Here is a 23,738-nt window from a genome sequence, read left to right on the forward strand (position 1 = left end):
GATCAAATAAACTATGAAAATAAGCTGAAACTTGCTATTCTAGCTCGCAATAATAAACGACTTTTTCCCCTCTCCCACACCACGAAACACCGCCAATCGTAAAAGCTCGCATTGCGCAAAGCTCATTTTCCCACAAATTTCATAACCCCTGATATGTATGTACATATATAATAACTATATTATATTCGTATTTTTTTTTTTTACAAAATTTTATGAATATTCATGTGCATATTAAAAACGGAAATGGACGCTGTGCAAATGCGGAAACGGACGCACTATCAGAGTCCGTTTCATGTGAGAAAAATTTATCGGGAATAAACGTTTCATTGTTAACGATAGAAATTTCTACCATTTCCTTTTTTTGGTTATTATTGTAAGTCATTTAAATGATTCACACGGGTTGTGATTAATCTGTTTCACTTGTCATAACAACTGTGCATAATAAATCGTGTATAACGAGCCGTATAAAGCGTATACTTGAATGTTTTTCAATAGCATCGTTAATTCTGTGAATTTACACGTACTTTCGAATATATAATATATATACGTATGAAGTAAAAAATGCTGCTTAATGGAAATAATCTTACAAAAACAGTCACGTTGTATTAATTTTTGAATATTTTTATAAGTTATTACGATCAAATTGGCAGATACACACTATCGAATCACAACAATATCATAATAACAAACACAACGCGTTCCTGTATATAGACATATTTACAGCTATACAATCATACTATTAAATTTAAAGAAAATACTTAATAGTCTTATCAGAAAATTGAATAATGTTGAATGAATATTTAGCAATTAATATGTTGGTAAAACTCTTTGATCACTTTATTTCATTTTCCTATAAAAATGAGACTTAGCACATAGCATAAAGTATAGTTAAAGAAGCACTGTTCATAAATCGGAGAAAGTCAACTGTTGTTTATAAATTAATACTACAATAATTAAGGTGTTGTGGCGTTGTGCTATTTACACTAGAAATCATTCATCATCTTCAGGTTTTACGCGCAAAATTGGCATGGCATTTATATACGGGTCAAATTACTCTCGAAGGTGAAAGCGTATGTCAACATTTTATGGGAACAATGGACCGAAGTGTGTTTTAATTTTTATTTACCACCGTTCAAATTTGTCCCACGACGACACATGAAGGCCTGTAATTTACTTTGTCTACACTTTATGTATGTCCGTTTATTCAAACGACTTTTTAGGTCAAGCTGTTTCAATTGAACACGAGTGTTTATTTTGTACGCAAAAAAAGAGTTTATATGTATGCAGTAAGTAATACATAAAATGATGAGCTTAATATGCATTTACTAGTGTTGCGCCCGTTAATATTTCAACAAACATTAATATTTGATATTGATTGATTACCCGTTGATATTTCAACAAACCATCAACATGGTTCAGTGGTTAGCGTATAATGCTAACAACTGAGGGGTCACGGGTTCGATCCCCGATCAAGTGCTGATGACCAGCCTCGGATAAATTTGATTCCAGGTCGACCGTTTCCTATCAGAGTTTGTAAATTTATCTGATTTCATTGTTAAAACGGTCCCTACCAAAGTGTCACCTCTACCTGAATTTTTCACCATTATTTGAATTTATTATCAAATTTATAATATAATAATATTATAAATTTATATATGTACAAAATTGTATGTACAAATTTGGCAAAAGAGGGGTTGCCTTTTGTCAATTTCTATCGTGAACCTTTTTTATGCTCTCTAGATTTGTAGGTTGACAATAGGCAAACCCTATTTCCTGGAAAATAGCACGGTCGCGCCGATCTCTGGTAATGATACTGGTGAATATTTGGCGTGTTTCACGCTCGAGGCTATTGTCACTAGCATCCGACCGCATACCCTGGCTCTGCCCGTCCTGTTCGGGTGCAAAACGTCCTCCATCATCCACGTCACATATGTATGTATGTATGTACCTACTCCATTGTTCTGAAGTCCTAAAAATTATAATTTTTTTTTAAATCTACATACTTGTCGATGGACAACCGTCTCGTTCTCCGACAAAAGGATGTTTTAAACTATATTCTTTGTGGGGTGGTGGTCTCATATTGAGGGTTTTAAAGGTTAACTTCATTGACCTTAAAAACGACTATATGTACATATGTTTGTACATCCATTCCATTTATATACTTATGATATTTATTTTTAAATAATTACACGTAGCATGGTTTTGGGTTTTGTGCGCTGTCTAAAACTTCGATCCGTAAAATTCTACGGTTTTGTCAACACCTTCCGACCTGGAAGACCTATTGAAAGGAACTGAAGTACGATACGAAATTAAAAAAAAAAGATTTTAAAGTTCGATTTTGTTTTAAAAAATTTATGAATTTAAAAGCAAGGGCATAAATTGTAGGCTGTTTCTTCTGTGTGACTCATAACATTCATGACATAAAATTCAGCACACTTCCAATTAACCCTTTTAAACGAAAACAAAAAATAGCGTGGCCAGAAAACTATCCCAATAAACATGTTAAAATAGAAATTACTCAATATAAAATAGTATTAACAGTGGGAAAAAATCCCAAGTGAAAATACGTACTTTTGACTTTTCATTTGAACTGGACGACTACTTAATGAGATTTGAAAGCTAAAAAGTACTACAAATGAAATAAAAAATACCCGACTATAGATTTCAATATTCATTTTGAACAGGAAATTGACAAATTTTGAGACATCGACTGAACAACACCAAGATATAGAAAAATCGCGCGATTTGAAAAACACATATCTCCGAATCTTGAGCCTATCAACATTTTTTATTACCAGATTCGTGTTCACTGGGCATAGATCTATAAGAAAAGTCATATTTCGTCTCTGAACTAAAAAAAAGTCGTCATTTGTCGAACAGTGTTATTTAAATTATATGAAGATTGAAAAACGTTGACAAACTTTTAAACAAACTATACATATGTAAGTAGTTGTCATATTATATACTCATATTCACTAGTCATTGTTTATTATATTTTGATACCGAAACTAAATAATGATTGAGGATGGCTTTATACTTTCATGAGAAGAATAAGTGAAATTGAGCGCCGCATGCGGCTCCGGAGCCACCGTTTCCGGACCACTGTTCTATACAATACCGTTTATATATCCAACATACATACAATTCTAAATGTAGTTTGATACATATTTTTTGTCACACACGATCAAGATATCGTGTCCCACTTTCATATAATTTCCATTCGCTAAAGTGTTAAGGAGCTAGAGAGAAAAAATTACAAAAAAAGAACTATGCATTAAATTTAACTATCCTTTATGCGGACACGTGTATGCGTTGCGATTTAAATATTAGATAATCGTAACACATTCGATATACATTTTTTTTTTTTACTTTGAATATTTCGAAGTGTGTCACTTTCATATACGATAATCTGCACATGTCGGACCGGTTTAGTTTTTATGCGACATTTTCGTCCGTCTGCGCATTGCATGTTCCATACCGAAATTTAATTTTTTGCAATTATAATTCGATATTTTGTTTTATCAATTGTATAAATGTTGCAATATTTTGCAATTCAGTGTCACAACCTGTGAGAATGATATGGTTAGCGCTCGTACACAATAGACTATTTAGAATAGAAACTTTTTATTGAAATAACCACAATAAATATGCAACTTTCTTTCACCATAAAGATTCTTTTATTATTCTCATGTATTCAAAAATTAATGCCTTATTTAAAATTTAAAATAATCTTATTTCACACAGCACGGTCATGGGCAGTGCAATCATCCTCCATCTTAAAATGACTAGCATATAATTATATAATATACAACACTCGAAGGATTAACTGTTGTGATTTTGCTCGTATACATTCACTTCCAAAAGTATCCATAATGTAATTTATGTTACCGCTCAAATTTTCTAACCGTGTTTTTTTTTTTTGTTCGATGCAGCAGCCGTCCAAAAGTCTTAATCACCATTCAACTTCTCTCTCTCTTTTCTAGAGAAATTTCTCTCGCCAAAGTGCGCATGTCTGCATCATACACACGTATATATCGTAGTCATTGGGATTAATGAGTTACTTGCGTCATTTTGAAATACATAACTGACTAATGACTCCTCCGATGAGGGAAATTCATAATGGAATACAATTATCATATTATTTTCTAGTTCGCTCGTCGAAAAAAATGGCATTTAGAAATACGCTAAATCGGTACGAAATCAGCTTTCTTGGCCTCTTAGATGATAATTAGGTGATTTAACGAATTATCTATGTATAATTAGAATAAATCGGTAATTAACCATTTATCAGATTATAATAAATTGTTCAGCAATGATTTCTTATACATATACTTCTCATAAATAATATTTCAACAACGTTTTTTCATCATCCAAATTTTCTTTTACAAGAATTTTATGCCGTTTAAAGTAACATCCCGTTTATTATATGAGCTGACATATTTTAAAGTCCAATTTTCAGTTCCAAAAACGCTATTCCTGTTTGACTTAAATTTACAAATTGTTATTGCTTATTTTAATTCGATATGTCCGGAATTTCAGAAAAGAAGAATAAACGTATAACGCAAAACATTATATTTAATGTTTTGCGAAATATTTCTCGAAATGAAGAAAATCGGACTTATGCCACTTTCAAATATAACGGCTCATATCTACATATGTAAGTATTCCATTGGATATTTAACGTAACTGCAGAGTTTGGTGAAGATTGGTAAAAGTGTATGGGAATTTATCAGTATATAACTTTCATAGGATTCCATAGCTCAGTTACGTATTTTATTTTATATAATTTAGTAATTTATTATTAACTGTATTATACAAGTGAATTATTAACAAAATTTACGAGGATATTTGAATTAAAAACAATTTTATTTTGTCAAAATTTTAACTGAAATAAAAGATTATTTTTTATATTGAACTGTTTTTTTCTTTAGTGGGATATGTATGTATATGTATGTAAGCCAGATTCGACTCGTATTAATCTGTAATATTTAATGAACTGAATTAAATGTTTTAATTAGTTTTACAGTTTTACACGTTTCTGCTGCAATAATTTGAACACGTTTATTCATAAATGGAAAAAAAATTCTATTTCTAAATTGGGAGATAGTTTCCTCGCTCACGCTTGCCGTTCTAAACGTATACTATAATAGATACAACCGCAATTATGTCATATATGAAGTGAAATGACGCTACCGAATGAATGTCAAGTTTATTCCGCGCACTTTCTAACCATACTAATTGTTCTGCGGAGAAGATGGGACCACAAATTGAAATCTAAGACGTTGCACGAACGAAATAATATAATATAATACAATAAATTCGAATATCGATCGAGCCACCTGCGGGCTTTCTTTCACCTATCGAAAGCGACGACTTTCTAGTGCGGCGTTTAAAAAGCTCTACGGCCTCGTATCCGGCAATTACCGCGGTTTAATAAAGCAAACGCGTTACTACGGAAAACACCTGATACCCTGAGAGGCAAATAGCCGGAAAAAACCAGACCAGAAAGTGAAACTTGAAGAAGAAACCCCCTCCGTCACTGAGACGAGACGTCCATTAGCTGTGTCCAGTTTCCGAGACACGATGAGATCATCGCGAAAACTGACAAAAGGTAGTAATAGCACCTCGTGGCTGCACAACCTGTTCTCGAAACACGCTCTCATCTGCCCCCGAAACCCAAAAACAAAACACTCATCATTTAAAAAAAAGATCGTTTATTTACATAGAAAAAAGCATAATTATAATACAATTAAATGAGCTCAGTGTGGTATGAATGATACGATGAAGATGAAGTAGTACGAACGGTGACAAACTTAACTTAAGGTTTAATGGTGCGGTGACCCGTAACGAGTCGATGGCAATGGGACTCCGTAGGAGCCAGATGGGAGGGAGAGCGTTGAATAACCGCTCCCCGAGTGACCAGATGAAAGCGACAATGAGCCATGTCCACCTAGAGATCCGCCTGAAGAATAACCTCCACTGAATCCTCCAATGGACAGACCTCCTCCATGTCCGCCAAGAGACAAACCTCCTCCGTGTCCTCCGAGAGACAAACCTCCTCCATGTCCTCCCAGTGAGTATCCACCACCACCTCCCAAGGAATATCCACCACCTCCTAGGGCATATCCACCACCACCTCCTAGGGCATATCCACCACCACCTCCACTAGCGTATCCGTGGGATTCTTGTTCGTATTGAGCAACTTGGATGCCCTGCTTGACTCTTCCGAGTTCAATTCCTACAACGCGCTCTTGATAATGAGGCACTCCGTATACTGGAGAAGGAGGTCCGTAAGATCCAGACAATCCATGTCCACCGCCGCCTCCGCCTCCACCCAGAGAGAATGAGGACTGATATTGCTGATTGTGGATTTCATCCTTGAGCAGAATATTTTTGATTTCTTCCAAAAGATGAGGATCTACGTATTGTCCTTCTGAGGTTTGGTAACCGGCTGGTACTGCATGATAGCTACCACCTCCGATCAAACCGCCGCCACCACCACCGTGTCCTCCTTCATATCCTCCCCCGATTCCGATTCCATCGCTAATGTGTCCTCCTCCTCCACCACCTCCTCCTCCCAAGAGCAGGACGGGGGATGAGTACGCGTATCCTCCAGGAGCTTCAGCCGTGACGCACCCGGCTATCGCCAACAACGCCAACTGCAAAACAAAGTACGCGTCACAATCAAATGATCACTAGTTTTTTTAAAGCACTGATTCACTTCACGAAACTTACGATGGATGCTTTTGCCATGATCGTGTCGGCTGGTGTCGATGATGGTCTGAGGCGGTGTGACTTCCGAAAATGTGCCCCCGTCGTTTTATAGGGGGGACCCCGACGATGGGCACGCCTGACCGTGGAAGGGAGGAGCAACTTTTACTTCTTGTGCATCTCACTTTGTAGCCGTTCAGCTTCGTACATACGCCAGGTATCATACGCCGAAATTGGTGCTCGAGATGACCTCGAGGTGACCCCCCCTTGTACTGAAATTCGGAAAGTCCTGGCGATCCATTTTCGTTATTGCTGTGAGGTAATATGCATGTTGATTTTTTTTTAATATTACGTGAATATACATACATATATTGATCATAAGCTAAAAAATGTGTGTTCTGAAATGAATTCAAATAATAAAAAAAGGATACGTATAATGCTATCTACAAACAAAATGCACTGTGTCGTGTCCAAAGCAAAAAGCAAAATACATAGTTAGCAGTCTATGTGAAGTATACAATGTATTTTATAATATAAAAACATACAAATTTTTCAAATACACATTTTAAGCATTCGTGTCCTTATTAAATTAAAAAATAATTAATAATTAAAAAATATTATGAGCAACATTTAAAAATTGGCTTTTATGATATTTAACAAATTAAGTTCATGTTTGTGAAGATATAATTTTTTTAAATATGTTTCTTTAATTTTTACATGTAAATATATATATATATATATATATATATATATATATATATATATATATATATATATATATATATATCAACTGAAATTTTTAAGATTATAATCATTACATTTATTTAAAGCCTAAAAGTTATAATAACTATGGTTTCTTTGTATATTTTTTAAATTAATTTTTATCACAAACATTAATTAAATTAATTTTCTATCACTTTTATAAGGACATTGGGTATTGGGTTTATGTAAATTATATACAACACCATTAGTTTAAGCTAATAAAATTCTAAAGCAAGTAAATTTTTGGACAAGTTATTAATTAAAATTGGTCAATATTTTTTCAATCATATGGTCAGAAACTACATTCAAACTTGGTCAGTTAATAAAAAAAATTATATGATTCATTAAATCATTTATGTGATACATCAAAATATCCATTATATAAAAATAGAAAATTACTTTTAAACCACATTTTAAAACAATAAAAATAAACTGACCATTTAATTAAAATACTGACCAGCTTATACAGGTTGATGTATGACTGAACCTTTATTTTATTTACCTACCATTTATTAAAGGAGGTGATTTTAAATATATAAACATTAATTATTCAAATTAACTGGCCATTCAAAAAATTCTTTCATTTGAAAGATAATAATGAATAATTACAACATGCATTTGAATCATGATATTGTACGTAATATAATATAACTGATTCATGATGCTGCGTATTGAAAGATATTACAAGAAGACAAAATCGTACAAACTAGTGAATCGCATTGTAGAATGTTATATTAAAATTTAACAAAATGTTACTTTCTTTAGTTTCTATTGCATAAACGTCGATTTTACATTCAAAACCACATACATAAATACTTTAAGCAAATTGGCTTTCTTTTGTTGAATTCTTCTATACACATACCAATTAATATTCTATATTTTACAAATAATTTAAATTCATGTATAATTATACAATATTTTTGAAAACTCACTACTAATGATTTCAATAAAATATTTTATCTCAGCTTTGCAAAACTGACCTCAAATATCACGCAGTCACTTTTCGTATTATTATTTTATAATACACATACATACTTCTAATGTAATAAATCCGCCTACAAAAATTCGCACCCACATCTACTGTTTACGAATACAATATTTAAATGGTGAAATTGAAGCGATTCAGTCACACAATACGCCAATGATTAATTGCATATTATATATACAATTTTGACACTTGTAAATTATGTTTGTTTTTCTTTATGTTTGTGAAAGTGCATTGAAAATCATCCAAAATATTCGGAACAACTACATAATGTACTAGATAATTTATTAAAAAACAATAAATTAAATATAATTTAAACTGTCGATTTAATTCAATATATACATAATTGATATTTGTCATTAAATTGTAGCTGTTGAATTAAATTGAAATACGGGTATAAATTATTTATTAGAATAATCGTATTCGTATTGCTTATATGCATTACATTAATATAATGAATGTTTATTATCAATTATTTACGGTTGAATGATGTTGTATACCGTTTCAATTCGGATGAGTTAAATCGAGTCACGTATTAGTTTCAAAATCAATTATTATTTATCAGGATTACAACCTATTTATTTACATTTTATAAATTTTGATATCAATTCAATAAAATGTTAAATCAAATCGTTAATTTGAGAATTTTGTTCCATTTTGGCCGTCAAATAATGTTATTTCAAAGTCATGCTCACATCCAGACTATGTATTTGTGTACATACATATGTACATATGTACATATATACTCGTTCCGTAAGTAACTAAAAATGATAATGTTTTTTACCTATTGAGATTTTTTGAGCTGAGCTTAATTGAAAGGTAAACGTCAGCATACAAGAGACTACTTACTCTATTGAAGTGTTTGAACAGTTTAGTTGCACTACGATTACAATTATTCGTGGTGAAAAACCACTTCCGGTATAAAGTTATTTTGGAGAATGTTTGTATGTGCCTATATATGTATGTGCACAGGTACGTGAAAATATTCATTATTGGTCCTTTTTTAGTCTTATTAAAATCCTCAACTTGTAGCCATCATTCGGTTGTTACATGACCGTATCGAAATGGAAACTTTTCTCTTAACGAGTCCGTGGGTCGGTTGTTCTTGTTCTGTTTATTCTTTTTTCTCCCCTGTCTGCATCTTCAGTCGATTGCGTAAAAAGCTGTTTGTAAACCGCGACTATAATATCGATTATTTTCATTTGAATTGTTTTTTTTTTTTTTTAATTTTTTTGTTGTTCTTTAAATCAACCGCAATTTACACTTGACAGTGGAAACGGTTGGTTGAATTTTCCGCCCATTTTTTTGTGAGTGAAGCTCGGAGGCAATTCTATTGAAGAACTTCTCAAGAAATGAGGTCAAATGAAGGTACTTGTGATAAAAATCTTCATGAAATTTACAGTCGATTATAATATTCATATAAATAAGTAAATTAAATTGTCATATAAGACGTATGTTAAAAATATCAAATTATATTTGAAATCATAAAGTCTTCTTCAACAACTCTTCCACACATAATCAATTAGCAATTATCTACTTGCGTGCGTGTGCGAAAGGCAGCATCGTTTCTTAAACGTCAGTCAAAAATTTAACCCTTTCGCAACCGGTCGCCCGCTGGTTTCGTTTTCATATGAAATGCGTCGAAATTGTTATTATTTCTACGTGGGAACGTATTTAACGAAAACTAAATACAAACAATGCAAATACTTAATGCGTAATGCCGTTTCTTAATAACTCTAATATGGTATGAAATTGTTTTGATATGTCATATGTAAAAATGTGAGAGTTTACATACAATAGAATTCGTTAGAAGTTTGTGTTGCGAGTGTAGAACAATGGTGTCGAAAGAAATCTAATGCGATAACTACATAACTGGTACATCGACAAGTGTTCTTACTCCCTTTTTTGTTTGTTTGAGTGTTCAAACGGAACATCTTCACCTGTCTTCCCATTCATCCATCAGACGACGAATTAAACGAAAATTAATCATAATTTGATGTGGCGTTTGACTGTCGACCTGCCTAACGAATAAGTCACGACTTACTCTCTCACCTTTGTACAATTTGTATCTCGTGTTCTTATTTGCAAGAGCGATGCTCTGAAATGTTACTTATTTGTCGCGAGTCAGACATTAGACCATTTTTTTTGTGAAGAAAGTACATTTCATTGAGAAGAGAGTTCATACATCACATGTCAAGGATGCAATCATATTATTATTGTATCTCGTTGTTATACGTTTCGTAATCGAAATTGTATTGAGACCCGGTGGCATTCAAAATTCTAACCGCGATTTATCACTGAAAATTACAACAGTAAAAGTAAATGTGATTGAAGCTTTTCAATTTAACAACATATTGTAAATTAAAATGTAATCATTGCTTATAGGTTTATTTGGTTTTTTTATCCGTGCCCCAATTTGGTAAAAATCTATGTAAGTTCTTTAACAAAATAAATTTTATCGACGGCATTTTAATATATGTAGAGTTGGATGTTGCAGGAATTGTAATCGAGAAAACCAATTTTTTTTATTTCATTAACATGTAAACCCTGTATCTCCAATCATGAATTATTCTTACGAAATTTTTCTATGTAATTCAGATACATTTTACGATCCAATTGCATCCACTTTCGCAGATCGCGTAACCGTAATTGTTTGGAATAATTTTATACAAAATGGCGATGCGTTTTATTGCCCAATTCACATTTCCGAAAACGACATCAAGAGTGAATTGTCTATCAATGAAGAATTTAATTACACATTGCTCAAAGGCAAACAAGCTGCCGATCGCCTTTTCCGTACTGTACCGTAAAAAGTGAGCGTGGGAAATAAAATCTAAGAACCACTTTTACGCAAATTTATGCGACAACCGAACCAAAGAACAGGTATTTATTTCGATCGAATTGTAATCTAATCGCTTGCACCAATAATGTTATACAACATATATCACAATTTAAATATAGGAACGTACATATTGATCATATTATAAATAAATAATCATTTCAATTATTCTATGTCCAACCCCTTTACGTATGTTCAATGACAACAGTTATCTTAGAGGTCACTTTCTCAGACTCCAAAAAGAAAAATCGAAGAAATTGAATTCTTCTTTTCGTTCCTTCTTTTCGAACACAGTGGTTAATGTTTGGAATAGTCTTCCCAACAATGTAGTTTCAATTCTAAGTTATTAAATATTAAGGTCTTCAATTCTGAAGACCTTAATATTTTTAAAAACAAGCTAGATGTCTTTCTTAAACTTAAAGGTTTTTATAATTTTTCTTTTCCAATATCTTCATTTCTTTTTATATTTCCTTTTTTTTGGTTATAATTATACTGTTCTATTTTTTTTTATCTTTTTGTACTTTCTTTTATTTTGTTATTTATTTTTCTATTTCTCTCATTTTTATTTTATTATTGTTATCTTGAATGTTCTATTTTTATCTCGTTTAATTTACATATACAAATGTATAAGTATGTACAAATGTATAAGTCAAACCAATTGGTCTATTGGCTATGCTACCTCCCCCAAGTATGTTAAAAAAATTGGATAAATATCAGCAAACAAAAAAAGATTGTACATAGTATGATTTACGTCAAGTAAATTTAAATTCAAATTATGGTGACAAATGAGGGTAGGTGGTCAATATTCTAGGAACCGTTTCAACAATAAAATCAGATAAATTGGCACACTTTGATAGGAAACGACCGACCTGAAGTTGATATACATATATATTCAAGGTCTGTCTAACAACACTGAATCAGGGGTCTAGCCCGTGACCCCCCAGTTGTTTGCATTATACGCTAACCACTCAGCTATGTTACTGGTTATATATGTATGTATGTACATACATATACATATATTTTAGGATCAACATGCATTCATACATATATATGTATATCGCGATGTACTTACATATGTATATATGTACATATTTTTAAAAACTATATAATATAACTTACAAAAATTATATGTACATACATACATGCATACATTACGTTATTTCATTTTTTAAAGCTTCTCTTATGCACACTTATTTCATTCTATTTTTCAATTCATTTTTTCCCATTGATTTAGATGTATCAAAATAGTAACAAGTATTTTAATGTGTCGTCATTTTCACATACATATATGTGATTTAATCAGATTTATGAGTTTTGTTTTTATTCGTGGAAAATATACGAGTTTCTAAGGCCACAAGGTTGCAATTAATTTTAAAAACCAAAATAGACGTTGCAATATTGAGATTTCTCTAAAAACACATCAATATAATTTTTTATAATTCGTTCCCCATATAATTCCTCTGTGGTAAATTTACAATGTATATATGTATGTATGATGCCATCAAAATGATAGAAGTATAACATAAACATAATAAATTAACCTTAATTGGAATAATTATGAGGTAAGATGATACAGGTGTTGATGGAGCTATCAAGGCCACTATTTGTAAAACACAAAATAATAAATAGAGAAAAGGTTCTTCATATTATTTCAACGCATCATCTTTGTTTGTGGGATGACGCAACTATTACATATATGTATGTACATACATATATAATATGACGGACGTTAGAAAGTAGATCGCAGTCAATGGGCCAGATTAGACGAAAAAAATGATGCGAAATAGCCACAATTAAACAAAATGAATTAGTGATTTTATTTGCATACACCGATGTCGAATTTACACGCGATACGTTCACATGCGACCCGGTCAAAGTTAAGCAACTGTGGGAGCGGCCCATTTTTGCATGAAAGACGAGACTGGCCCGCTATTTACAATAAAATTGGTCTATCGGTTTCAAAATATAATACGTATGTAGGTATGTAAAAAATCTTATTAATATTCAATTAATTTATGTAAGATTGGAAAATGTATCTGAAATCATAACCGCAAACGATACGTGACAACTCAGTAATAAATCCATATAACGAAATTTTTGAACGTAATTCAATTTACATGCGCAGTCAAGCAGCTTGGCTTATACATATGTACATAATCTGAAAGGTAATTAAACGATTTATCATTCGGAAATGTGTATGATACATTCGAGATTCCAACACGCATATTATGACATAATGTAGGACTTAAGAAAATCAACTACATACATATGTATATGTAACAGTGATGACTAAAGAGCGGACCCAGAGCGCGCTGTTCATTTTTCACATGTTGTAAATTGTTGGTGGTTTGCTGAACCTTTTTTACAAAGCATTTACAATAATGGAACAATAGACGGCGCGCTTCCGGTCCTACCTCTAGTGATGACCAGAGGTAAGTGCTATTGGAACTAAAAATGGCTTTACCATTGTTTATTAGTATTACAGTGAAATAAAAAGCTAGGAAGCAAAAAAAAAAGGTTGGCCATTGTAATAGACAATGATGAACCAATTTTTTGTCCTTTCGGACGGTTGGGCAGCATACGGAAATATTCCATATATTGCGAATGGAATATACACGCATTCGTTTGTGGTTCAATACAAATTCATCTAAATATGAATCAAAACGGGCACGCGTTTGCCAAATTGACGCTTCATCTTTCTTTTCACACGCATCCACATATTTTCCACATTTTGCGTATGTATTACACTATCATTTGGATCCACGAAATTATAACCACTTTTACCAGAATTCGGAATATTTTCGTACGCTGCCCAACCGTCCGAAATTATATGCGAACCAGGCTTAGAGAACACCGAGTTAATTCAGGGTACGGCAATACTATTGGCATCGAAAAGAGTAGCTAATCACAGGAAGGAGCGGGTCGACCGAGCCTCGCTTCCGAGCCTAGAGGGTCCACCCTGTCGAGAATTCCGATTTTTACTTAAAATTTTTGGCAGCTAGAAGATTCATGCGACACATAGTCGGAAAATAAAACCTATAGTTCGTGTATGAACAAACTAGTATGTTTACGAATTAACTGGAGTGAAGACTTGGACATATAGGTATGTAGCACACACATTAATACTTTTTATGTGAAAATTTTTGCCCATGCATTTCCTGTACTACTTCAAGTAGCTTTATTTTCAGTCAAAGAAATCATCAACATTGGTCCTACATACATAAAAAAAACGTCTTGATCCACTCAAAATAGCCAATCTCAGTTTGGGATATCTCTTTATGAAATGTAAAATATTCATACAATTATACAATTTCACATATCATTTAGTCACACCCTTCCCAGAAAAAGTTTGAGTTTTAAAAAAACAACTTAACTTACTCACTGCATAAATTAGTGAATTGTTAATACAAATTCGCAATTTTTTTCTGTTCGTCAAACAATGATTCATTTTGTTTCAGCAAACGTCAAAACCGTAACGGTTTGCGCAAAGCAGCAACAAACGGAGAGAACAGAACAATCGCGGTAGAAACGTTAATTTGTTCAGTCGGTGCGAAATGGTTAATTAATAAAATGATTAAATCTCTTTTCCGCGATTAATTCGCCCGCCATTTGCATACGAATCGGAGATGGTAAAGCACCATTCAACTTTCATTCGTACATGTGCAATTTTCAGACAATCGGTTGCGTTGTTGTTTATTTTTTTTTCAGAATCATCCGAAAGGCTTCTCTACTCGACCCACTTTATTTTAATTCATTTCAACAACAATTAATCGGATTTGAGTGAACGGAAATTGTATTTCGGTTGATGTATGTACATTGTACACATGGAGATCGATCGATCAATCAGTACCGTAGCGATTACGTGCGAAGAAAATCGTTATGATAGTTACGAACGGCCCCGAGCGGATATTACCAAAGTCTGTAAAATACTATATATGTATGAACATAATATAATAATAAAAAAAAACGATCCGAAGTGATGTTATTAAATGAAAGGCGTCCATCAGGAAGTTGAATTGGATGATGCTCATCCATGCAATGTAACGTTTTTACACCTGCCGAACTTGTAAGTAGTGAAATTAAATAAATAAAATGACTTAATACGATAATAAAATCTTAGATTAAATAGATAGCTTTAGTAAAATTAATTTTATATTTTGTGAATAGTAATATATTTTGAACTTATTTTGGATGAGTTCTCATAAATATTGCTAGCTAAACTTTTACATTAATCAGATTTCAAAAATATAATTACGGCTTATATAGTTTTGTAAATCGGGGCCACCAAAACAAACTTTGCAGAGTCACTTCCTATGATCAAGCACGTTTAGAAGTGTATTAGAGTGAGCGTTATACTTTTAACTATTTGCAAAATGTATGCATGCTATTGTTTATGTGTTAAGTCTTGAAAAGATCTGAAGCTTAAGGCTGACATATATAAATAACACTGAACACCAAAAAACACGTTTTCTACTTACCAGAGGGAAGACTAATCAATCTTTACTAAGTTTGACTCACTGAATTCAAATATGACAATAATTTTTGTTTAAGTGTAATCAATGGAAAGTTAGATCAATGACTATAAATAATAAAATAATAACTAGTATGTATGAAATTCAAAAATATTTAACAACACTTGGAAATTGAAATTGGCATGTGTGGTCGACAATGTGTAAATTCGTGGACGTAAACATTTTTTGATGATGACTTAAACTTTCATTTTCACTCGGAAAGAGAGAGAGGTTCATTCAGATATAGACGGAGTGATAAAGACGAATTAAGAAAAGTGAGAGTATCCTTTCGATACCGATGCACGTTACGCCGGGTTTGCAATAATGCACAAAGTATTATCATTTGAGTCATACCTGGAAATCCGGTTTAACATAGTATGCGTAATATTATTCACATTTATAATATTATTCACATACTGGAAGTTTCTGCGTAGAATTTTTTCACTCGAATAAATAAGCATATTGTATGTATTTATAGTGGGCTTATGTCAAACACCTAAATCTTGACCTAGTAACGAGACGTTTAGTTAAACTTGCGGTTAAATCAGCCGACAGTATAAATATGTACATACATACATAATAAGGCTAAATTTTACCATAACTTACGCGTACGTTCCTATAACGGGTTTTGTTGATTGATATTCGATATATCGAAGTTTGCTGATGTAAAAATAATTTTAAAAAAGTTACATTAACGCTAACGAGCTCATGTCACCACTATTGAAAAACTATTTGGCCATCGTTTATTTTATGAAGTTAACATTTCTGTAAGCATAAAAGAAATAAAACCGTGGGCAAAGCCTGATTTGACTTAAAAAAATAGAAAAAATTTAGCGAGGAAATAAAAAAAAATACTTTCAACCAAACATATTAGGTATAATGGGATTTTTCACGAAACGATTTAGCAGATAAGCGTGCAAAAATTTATATTGATTTATATGGAACTTTTTTACTGTGGGTTATTTTTTGATGTGCAAGATTTATAATTTGGGTTGCCGAACGAGCATATGTATGTAGAACGATAATCGAGATAGTGAATATATGAAATAGGTATATATGTATGTATGTATATAGATATCGGAACAAACGAAGCAGGTACGATCGACAATAAAAAAGCTACATCGAAATGGAATACCGGTTCAACTGTTTCTTTTGTTGAAAAAGTAGATAATGCATAATGATGGTGTAATTCTCTTATGGGATTGAATAATCGACGTATTATGTCCATCGATTCTAGACGTAAATGATGTGAAAGGACGAAAAGCAAGTTATAAGTTCCACAAATTATTTTTGATGAAGTAATTTGTTATTGTATATGTTACAGTCGGAGTGTATTTTCAGTTGTAATACATTCAAACTGATGTTTTATGTCATTCATATTCAAATATAATTCAACTAGTAAATTATAGCTCTACAAACGCAAATACAATTTCAACAATATACCCCAGTTGTAGTGTAACAGTTGAGTTTTGACAGTCCTGATGTTTTTTCGAATTTTTTAGAATTTAATAATGCGTTAATTTTGGTTAAGCTGGGTATTACGAATTATGGTAATGAGTATCGTATTACGATAGCTGTAAGAATGTGTTCAAAACAAAAATGTGACTTTCCAACTTATTTTACTAATTTACCAGTCGAGTGACGTTTTAACGAAAATCTAACCTGTTACCAACTTACAGTTGAACTGTATTTTCAGTTATAATATATTTTGACCAGTTGGTAGTAGTAACTTACGTATGTAGGTTAGACAGAATATATTCCAACTAGTCAAAATATATTACTACTGGAAGATTAACTTCAATCGTAACGTATATACATATTGACAATTTTTCGAACGTGTATGTATTATATGTACATATATTGTTCGAGAAGTGTTTTCATTTTTGAGCTACTGGGTTTGCAGCTTACCTATGCGTTGAAATCACGCGCATACCATAGAAGTTTCAACATTCAAACAAAGCTTTCCATTAATATAATATGAGTCTATTTATTAATTTCAAAACACCGTATCAATAAAACTTGAGTACTAAGACATTTTACAATCGCGATCAGACAAATCTTGAAATTTGAAAGGAGTCTACGATGCTCCAATTCCATCAACTATTATGGGCAGAAACACCCGCAAAACTTTCGAGCGGTGCGCAATCGACGTCAAACCGGAATAATTAAACGAAATATTTGATGAATCGAGTTAAGAACTCCATACAAAACGCACGGCAGTCCCGCCTTCACCAATTTACGATATACAGCTTATGACGAAACCGTTGCTCTCCTCACTGCGGAATCTGTATCTGGCGAAAGTGATGCTTTCCGCCCAAGGAGTGGCCGAGCAAATTGCCGCGCCGCAGACTCCGATGACATCACATCTGATCAGATGTACGAACTGGTTCTGTTAGATTGGCCAAAAAATACGTTAAAAAAAATAAAAGCAGCGAATCTCTCGTTAATTCGATCGGTCCAGCTATTAGTTCGAAATGAGGTGGCCTTGCGCGAAAAGAAATTGTTGTCAGTGGAAAAAGTGTGATTGATGTAGAGCGCAACGATCTGATGGTTCGGTATTGCGACACCGGTTTAATGATCGTTCCATATACCCGATCATGAGGTAATCGTATCACTTGAAACATACAAATTAGAACCAATGTCAATAGGATATCCTTTCTCTTGTTTTTACACTTAAAATTTTATCGTTTAGAACGCTTCACTGCTGCCTTTCATGTTATGTAGTAAGTTTAGTATCATATGAGGAGTTTGTAAGTGGACTATACTGTATATGAAAGTGCTTAGGATATTAACCATAAAATTTACACTTGCATTTTAAGACTTTCACTGTCCGTTCGCTATCTGCTTACATCTAAAAGACATTCAAGATAGAACTAAACGCATTGAGCTCTATTATGCAACGCTCTTTTATAGGCGTGTGATATTGTATTGAAATTATAGGATTTTATTGACACTGATGCGCTCTAGAGGCGTATAATTTACATCATTTTAATCCATATAAATTTTCTAGTACAATTTCAAAAGAAAAATAAATATACGTAGATTTCACTGTCGTGAATTGTATTAATAATATAAAAAACAAACACTTGAATTAAAAAAAACATCGATTGTCGATTAGTAGATTAGGCGAGAGTCCGCGCAAACGAATCTTAAATAAATAAAAGTCAGTGTTTTTTTTATATAATAATGAATAAATTAAATTGGAAAATTTGAAAAACATTCCGACGCGTATTCGAACAAAAACACGAATGTATGCACATACATATAATGATCATATTCACCTTATGAATAATTAATTAGCGATTTTGTTGCATCGCGTTCCACCTACTTAGCGAACGATTCAAATGTTCAAAAGTCGGTCTTCGCCGTGAAGAAAAAAGCACCGAGACTGACTAATTAGCAGATGGGTAATTATACTAATCGATTCAAGGTTATCGGCGGTCATGCCCGTGTTTTGTCACAGTTGTAACCGGCAACAGAATACTGGTTATTATCTAATTTTTTGTACCCATAACGTGCGAATACCGCGAACTCTACAAAGGAAATTAGCGAACTGAACCATTAAATTTTTTTGGTTGAACCATTGAAAATGGTAGGTTCTTCATTATATTGAGCACACTTTTTTACTTTATATATGTACGTAGTAACAATAGATGAAGTTTTGTGATCATGCGAAAATTCGAACTCGAGATTTTGACTGATTCGAACTCAGAATCGATTACTGATCACGTTTTCATGATCTAGAAAAAATGTGTGTGTGTGTGTGTGTGTGTGTGTTTTTAAATGTATAGTCGAAGAATGTTTGTATGAATGTTTGGAATTGAAGGATTGCATAAAAATTAAGTTATGAATCAGGACTGCCCAACCAGTCGAACCAGATTTTAAGTTCATATTTGTTTCTACTTTATTCATATCAAATCGCTGCAAAACATGCGGCTGCATGCTCATTTCGATTTCGGTATTTTTCATCTCGACGAAATTCGCGACTGTTTGACCGCATGTTCACTCGAACTTGTATCTATGTCGAACGTATGTATGTCTCTTTCGCACGCATATATTTTGTCGCGAGTACTGCTCGCACTTAGGCGAACTCTATTTCAGATTCCCAATATACCTCTCCACTCGTCTTGTGATCCTGAAACTTTTATCTCGAATGTTGCCTTTTTAAACTTGCCAGAAAGATCCAACTCAATTTTAATAATTGCCAATCATCAATGCACATCGAAATGTCATCTGCTTGACCCAATGAATATATGCTTAAATTCAAACAGTCGCGAATTTCGTCGAGACGTCAAATATTGAAATCGAAATGATCATGCAGCCGCGTCGTTTGCAGCGATTTGAAGCAAACCCATATAAAATATCAAAAACCCAACCCAAGTATTTGTTGTGCCAATGTATCATAACATAGATGTATATGTAGATAAATACCCAATCCAGGTTTGACCCCATTTATTTGGCTGAATCCACATTTTCTGATATCATCATCATCATCATCATCTACAGCCATTCACCATTCACTGCTGGATATAGGGCTCTCCAACATGCATCTACTCGTTTCTGTTTTGCCCAAATCTCATCCATCTCACCCCAGACATTTTCCTAATTTCGTCTACCCGTCTTCACTGCGGTCTTCCTTTTACCCTTTTGCATTCTCTCGAGTACCATTCTATCGTTTATTTTGTCTCGTTTTCGTAAGTTTTGTCCATTCTTCTAGCCATGTGGGCCGCCTATTACCATTTCAATATTTACACTGTCTTCGCTATATCCTTCGCTATATCTTCGCTTTGTCATACTTTCCCCACGTATACCGCTTATATATATATATATATATATATATATATATATATATATATATATATATATATATATATATATATATATATATATATATATATATATATATATATATATATATATATATATATATATATATATATATATATATATATATATATATATGTATATATATATATATATATATATATGTATATATATATATATATATATATATATATATATATATATATATATATATATATATATATATATATCAGTGGCGGGCGGTGACTTTTCAAACAAGGGATGCTGTCCCTTGTTTGAAAAAAAAAACCGACCAATTTATTTTTTAAAATTTAATTTTATTCTTCGTTCCTTTTTACAAAATTCATCGATAACCGCATCATAGAATTTTTTATTGTTTTTTAAATTTGACATTATTTTCTTTTCGATTGCAATTAAAGCAAGACCAGAGAGTCTTTCTTCACTTTGACTACTTCTGGTGAACGTTTTAATTCTTTTCATAGTCGAAAATGATCGTTCAGCCGATGCGCTCGTGGAAGGTATCGTACAAATTAATTGTATTAAACTAAATACTTGTTCCAAAACGTCTATTAGATCATCTTTCACAATTAATTCCTTTACGTCATTTATAGATTTCAAATGAAAATCTTGCGTTGAGTACATGTAAATTAATTCGCTTTTTAATTTCATAAAATCAAAGTATTTTCCATAAGTTAGGTGGAGTGATTTAAATAGGAAATCTGGAAAATTATTTTCATATTCTTTAAATTTTTTGACGTTAAAAAATTCGAGAAATTTTAAATTTTCGATATCTCGAAATCGATTGGTTGTATTTACTGAAAGAGTTTCTAAAATTTCAGAATAGTGAAGTTTATACGTTGTTTTCACATCTTCTTCACATTCAGCATATTTTCTTTTTCTATTAAAATTTTTAGTTATTACTTTGTTCCACAATGAATCAAAATCGTCTTTTTTGTTATCTAAATATTTTACAAATTTTTTAATTTCACTTACGCAATACGATATGTCAAAAGTTTTTTTTTGTAAAATTTCAAATAAAAAATCTGCCGAATTAAATATTGCAGAAAATAAATGCAAATTGAAATTGAATTCAAACTCTTTTAAATAACGATGAAGGACTTCAGCATTTATGACAGCATCAGTATCCCATTCGTCTTCGTCATTAATTATTTGATTAAATATTTCCATTAATTCTGTTTGATATTCTAATATCATATTTAAAATTTTGCTATTGTAGTTCCATCGTGTAGGGGCAGCAGTGGGAAATCGTTTTTTTATTTGACAATCGAGAAGGGAAATTCTTCTTGAAGACTTACAAAAAAAAGTTGAAAATGACAACATACGGCTGAAAAAACGTTTGCATCCGGATATATGTTTAACAGATTGCGACAAAACTAAATTCAATCTGTGAGCGTAACAATGGACAAATAAAGAATTAGGACAAATATCTCGAATTTTTCGTTGCACTCCATTATGCTCCCCGGACATTACAGCCGCTCCATCGTACGTTTGTGCAATTAATTTGTCCAAACAACCAAATTCTTCCAAGGTCTCACGTATGTGCTGAAAAAGAGCATTAGCTGTTCTATTGGGACTAACATCGACAAATCCAACAAATCTCTCCTGAATTTCATTATTTTCATCTACATATCTAAAAATAGTAGATAGCTGAGCTTTGCGACTGATATCTGTAGATTCGTCCACAATTATGGAAACAAATTTTGATGCACGTATTTCAGTTTTAATCTCATCTAGCAAGACTTTTGATATTGCGGATACCAAGTCATTTTGTATATGGTTCGATAGTCCAGTAAACACCGTAGAGTTATCTAAATGAGTTTTCAATTAATGTCTGATTCACTCAACAGATACAGCAATTCAATATAATTCCCTCTATTTTCCGATTCCTGGTGCTCAAAATGTCCTCGTAAAGGTTGTTCTTGTTTTGCTAAAAAACAGATCGCGCTTATTAATTTCGACAAAATGTATCTATTTGCAGTAACTTCTTTGTTGTGCATTTCAATATTTGCTTTAAATTGAGCACATAAAAAATTTTCTATACGAGGTCCCTTTCCAAATTTTTTAAATTGAGCAGCAGAACATATGTGAGCTTGAGAACATTCATGTCTCTTGCGCGATTTACTTAAATTGTTTAGGTCAGAAAATCCAAATTTACTCCAGACATTCACTTCTTGAGAAAATAAAATACATGGCCAACAGAATAATTTCGTTAAGTGAGCACATCCACAAATCCATGAAATTTTTTCGTATGTTTCTGTGTTAAAATACCTTTTAAATGTTTTTGTTTTAGACTGAATATTTAATATTGGTGTGGGTTTGGGGCTCTTAACAATAATCTCCTTTTCATTAAATGGGAGAGAAGCAAATCTTCTTTTCAGCACATTTTCAATTAAACAATTGCAATTATTATTGATCTCGACGACAAGTCCACTCTCATTGTTATTTTCGATATCCATATTAAAGGCAATAATGAAAACTCGTAAGTAGTGGAACAGTAAACTAAAAATAAAGTTAGACGAAACTAATTAAAATGAAAACTTAATTCAAAAGTAAAAAATAACCAACTTACAGTATAAATGATTAACTTCGTCTAAAGAAATGAATCGGCTAGCTTTTTGATAAATAACTTGGGGCGTAGCGTGCGGAAATATCGATCAACAGCGGCTTCCAAGTGAAACTCAATAGATAAGCAAACAGAGAAACCGAATCCACCGTAGAGGTTAAACAAGTGTCAACGCGTCCGCGCGAATATGACAGCCTCATAGTGCGCATGCGCAAATGGGATCGGTCCGAACTCCGAATCCATGACGCGCGCGCACTTCACTCAGCGTCTACTCGCCAGCGTCACTCGCCTGTGGCCGGCCTATGCGAATGCGGCCTATGCGAATCCTTAATAAAAATTATCAAAAGATCCTATATAATGCATCATGTAACAAAAAACACGTGATATGTGAAATATATATCATATACTACATCATAATCACGTACATCACTAAGAATACATCGAAGCGAAATTCAAATATTTATTAAAAATACTCTTGGCTTTTTAAAGTTATAGGGGATGCGCCGCATCCACCGCATCCAT

General features: G+C 32.7%; 1 protein-coding gene across 1 annotated transcript; it reads right to left on the reverse strand.

The window, feature by feature from the left end:
- Nucleotides 1-5,695: 5,695 nt before the first annotated feature.
- On the reverse strand, nucleotides 5,696-6,790 carry LOC143911311 (uncharacterized). The gene is made up of 2 exons (XM_077430165.1): nucleotides 6,736-6,790; nucleotides 5,696-6,659 (listed from the first exon to the last, which is right to left on the reverse strand). Exons 1-2 carry the CDS (start codon nucleotides 6,751-6,753, stop codon nucleotides 5,826-5,828), a joined length of 852 nt encoding a protein of 283 aa, XP_077286291.1. The 5' UTR covers nucleotides 6,754-6,790; the 3' UTR covers nucleotides 5,696-5,825.
- Between the last annotated feature and the right edge of the window lie 16,948 nt (nucleotides 6,791-23,738).

The sequence above is a fragment of the Arctopsyche grandis genome, chromosome 1, assembly GCF_051622035.1.
Source record: "Arctopsyche grandis isolate Sample6627 chromosome 1, ASM5162203v2, whole genome shotgun sequence".
Lineage (NCBI taxonomy): Eukaryota > Metazoa > Arthropoda > Insecta > Trichoptera > Hydropsychidae > Arctopsyche > Arctopsyche grandis.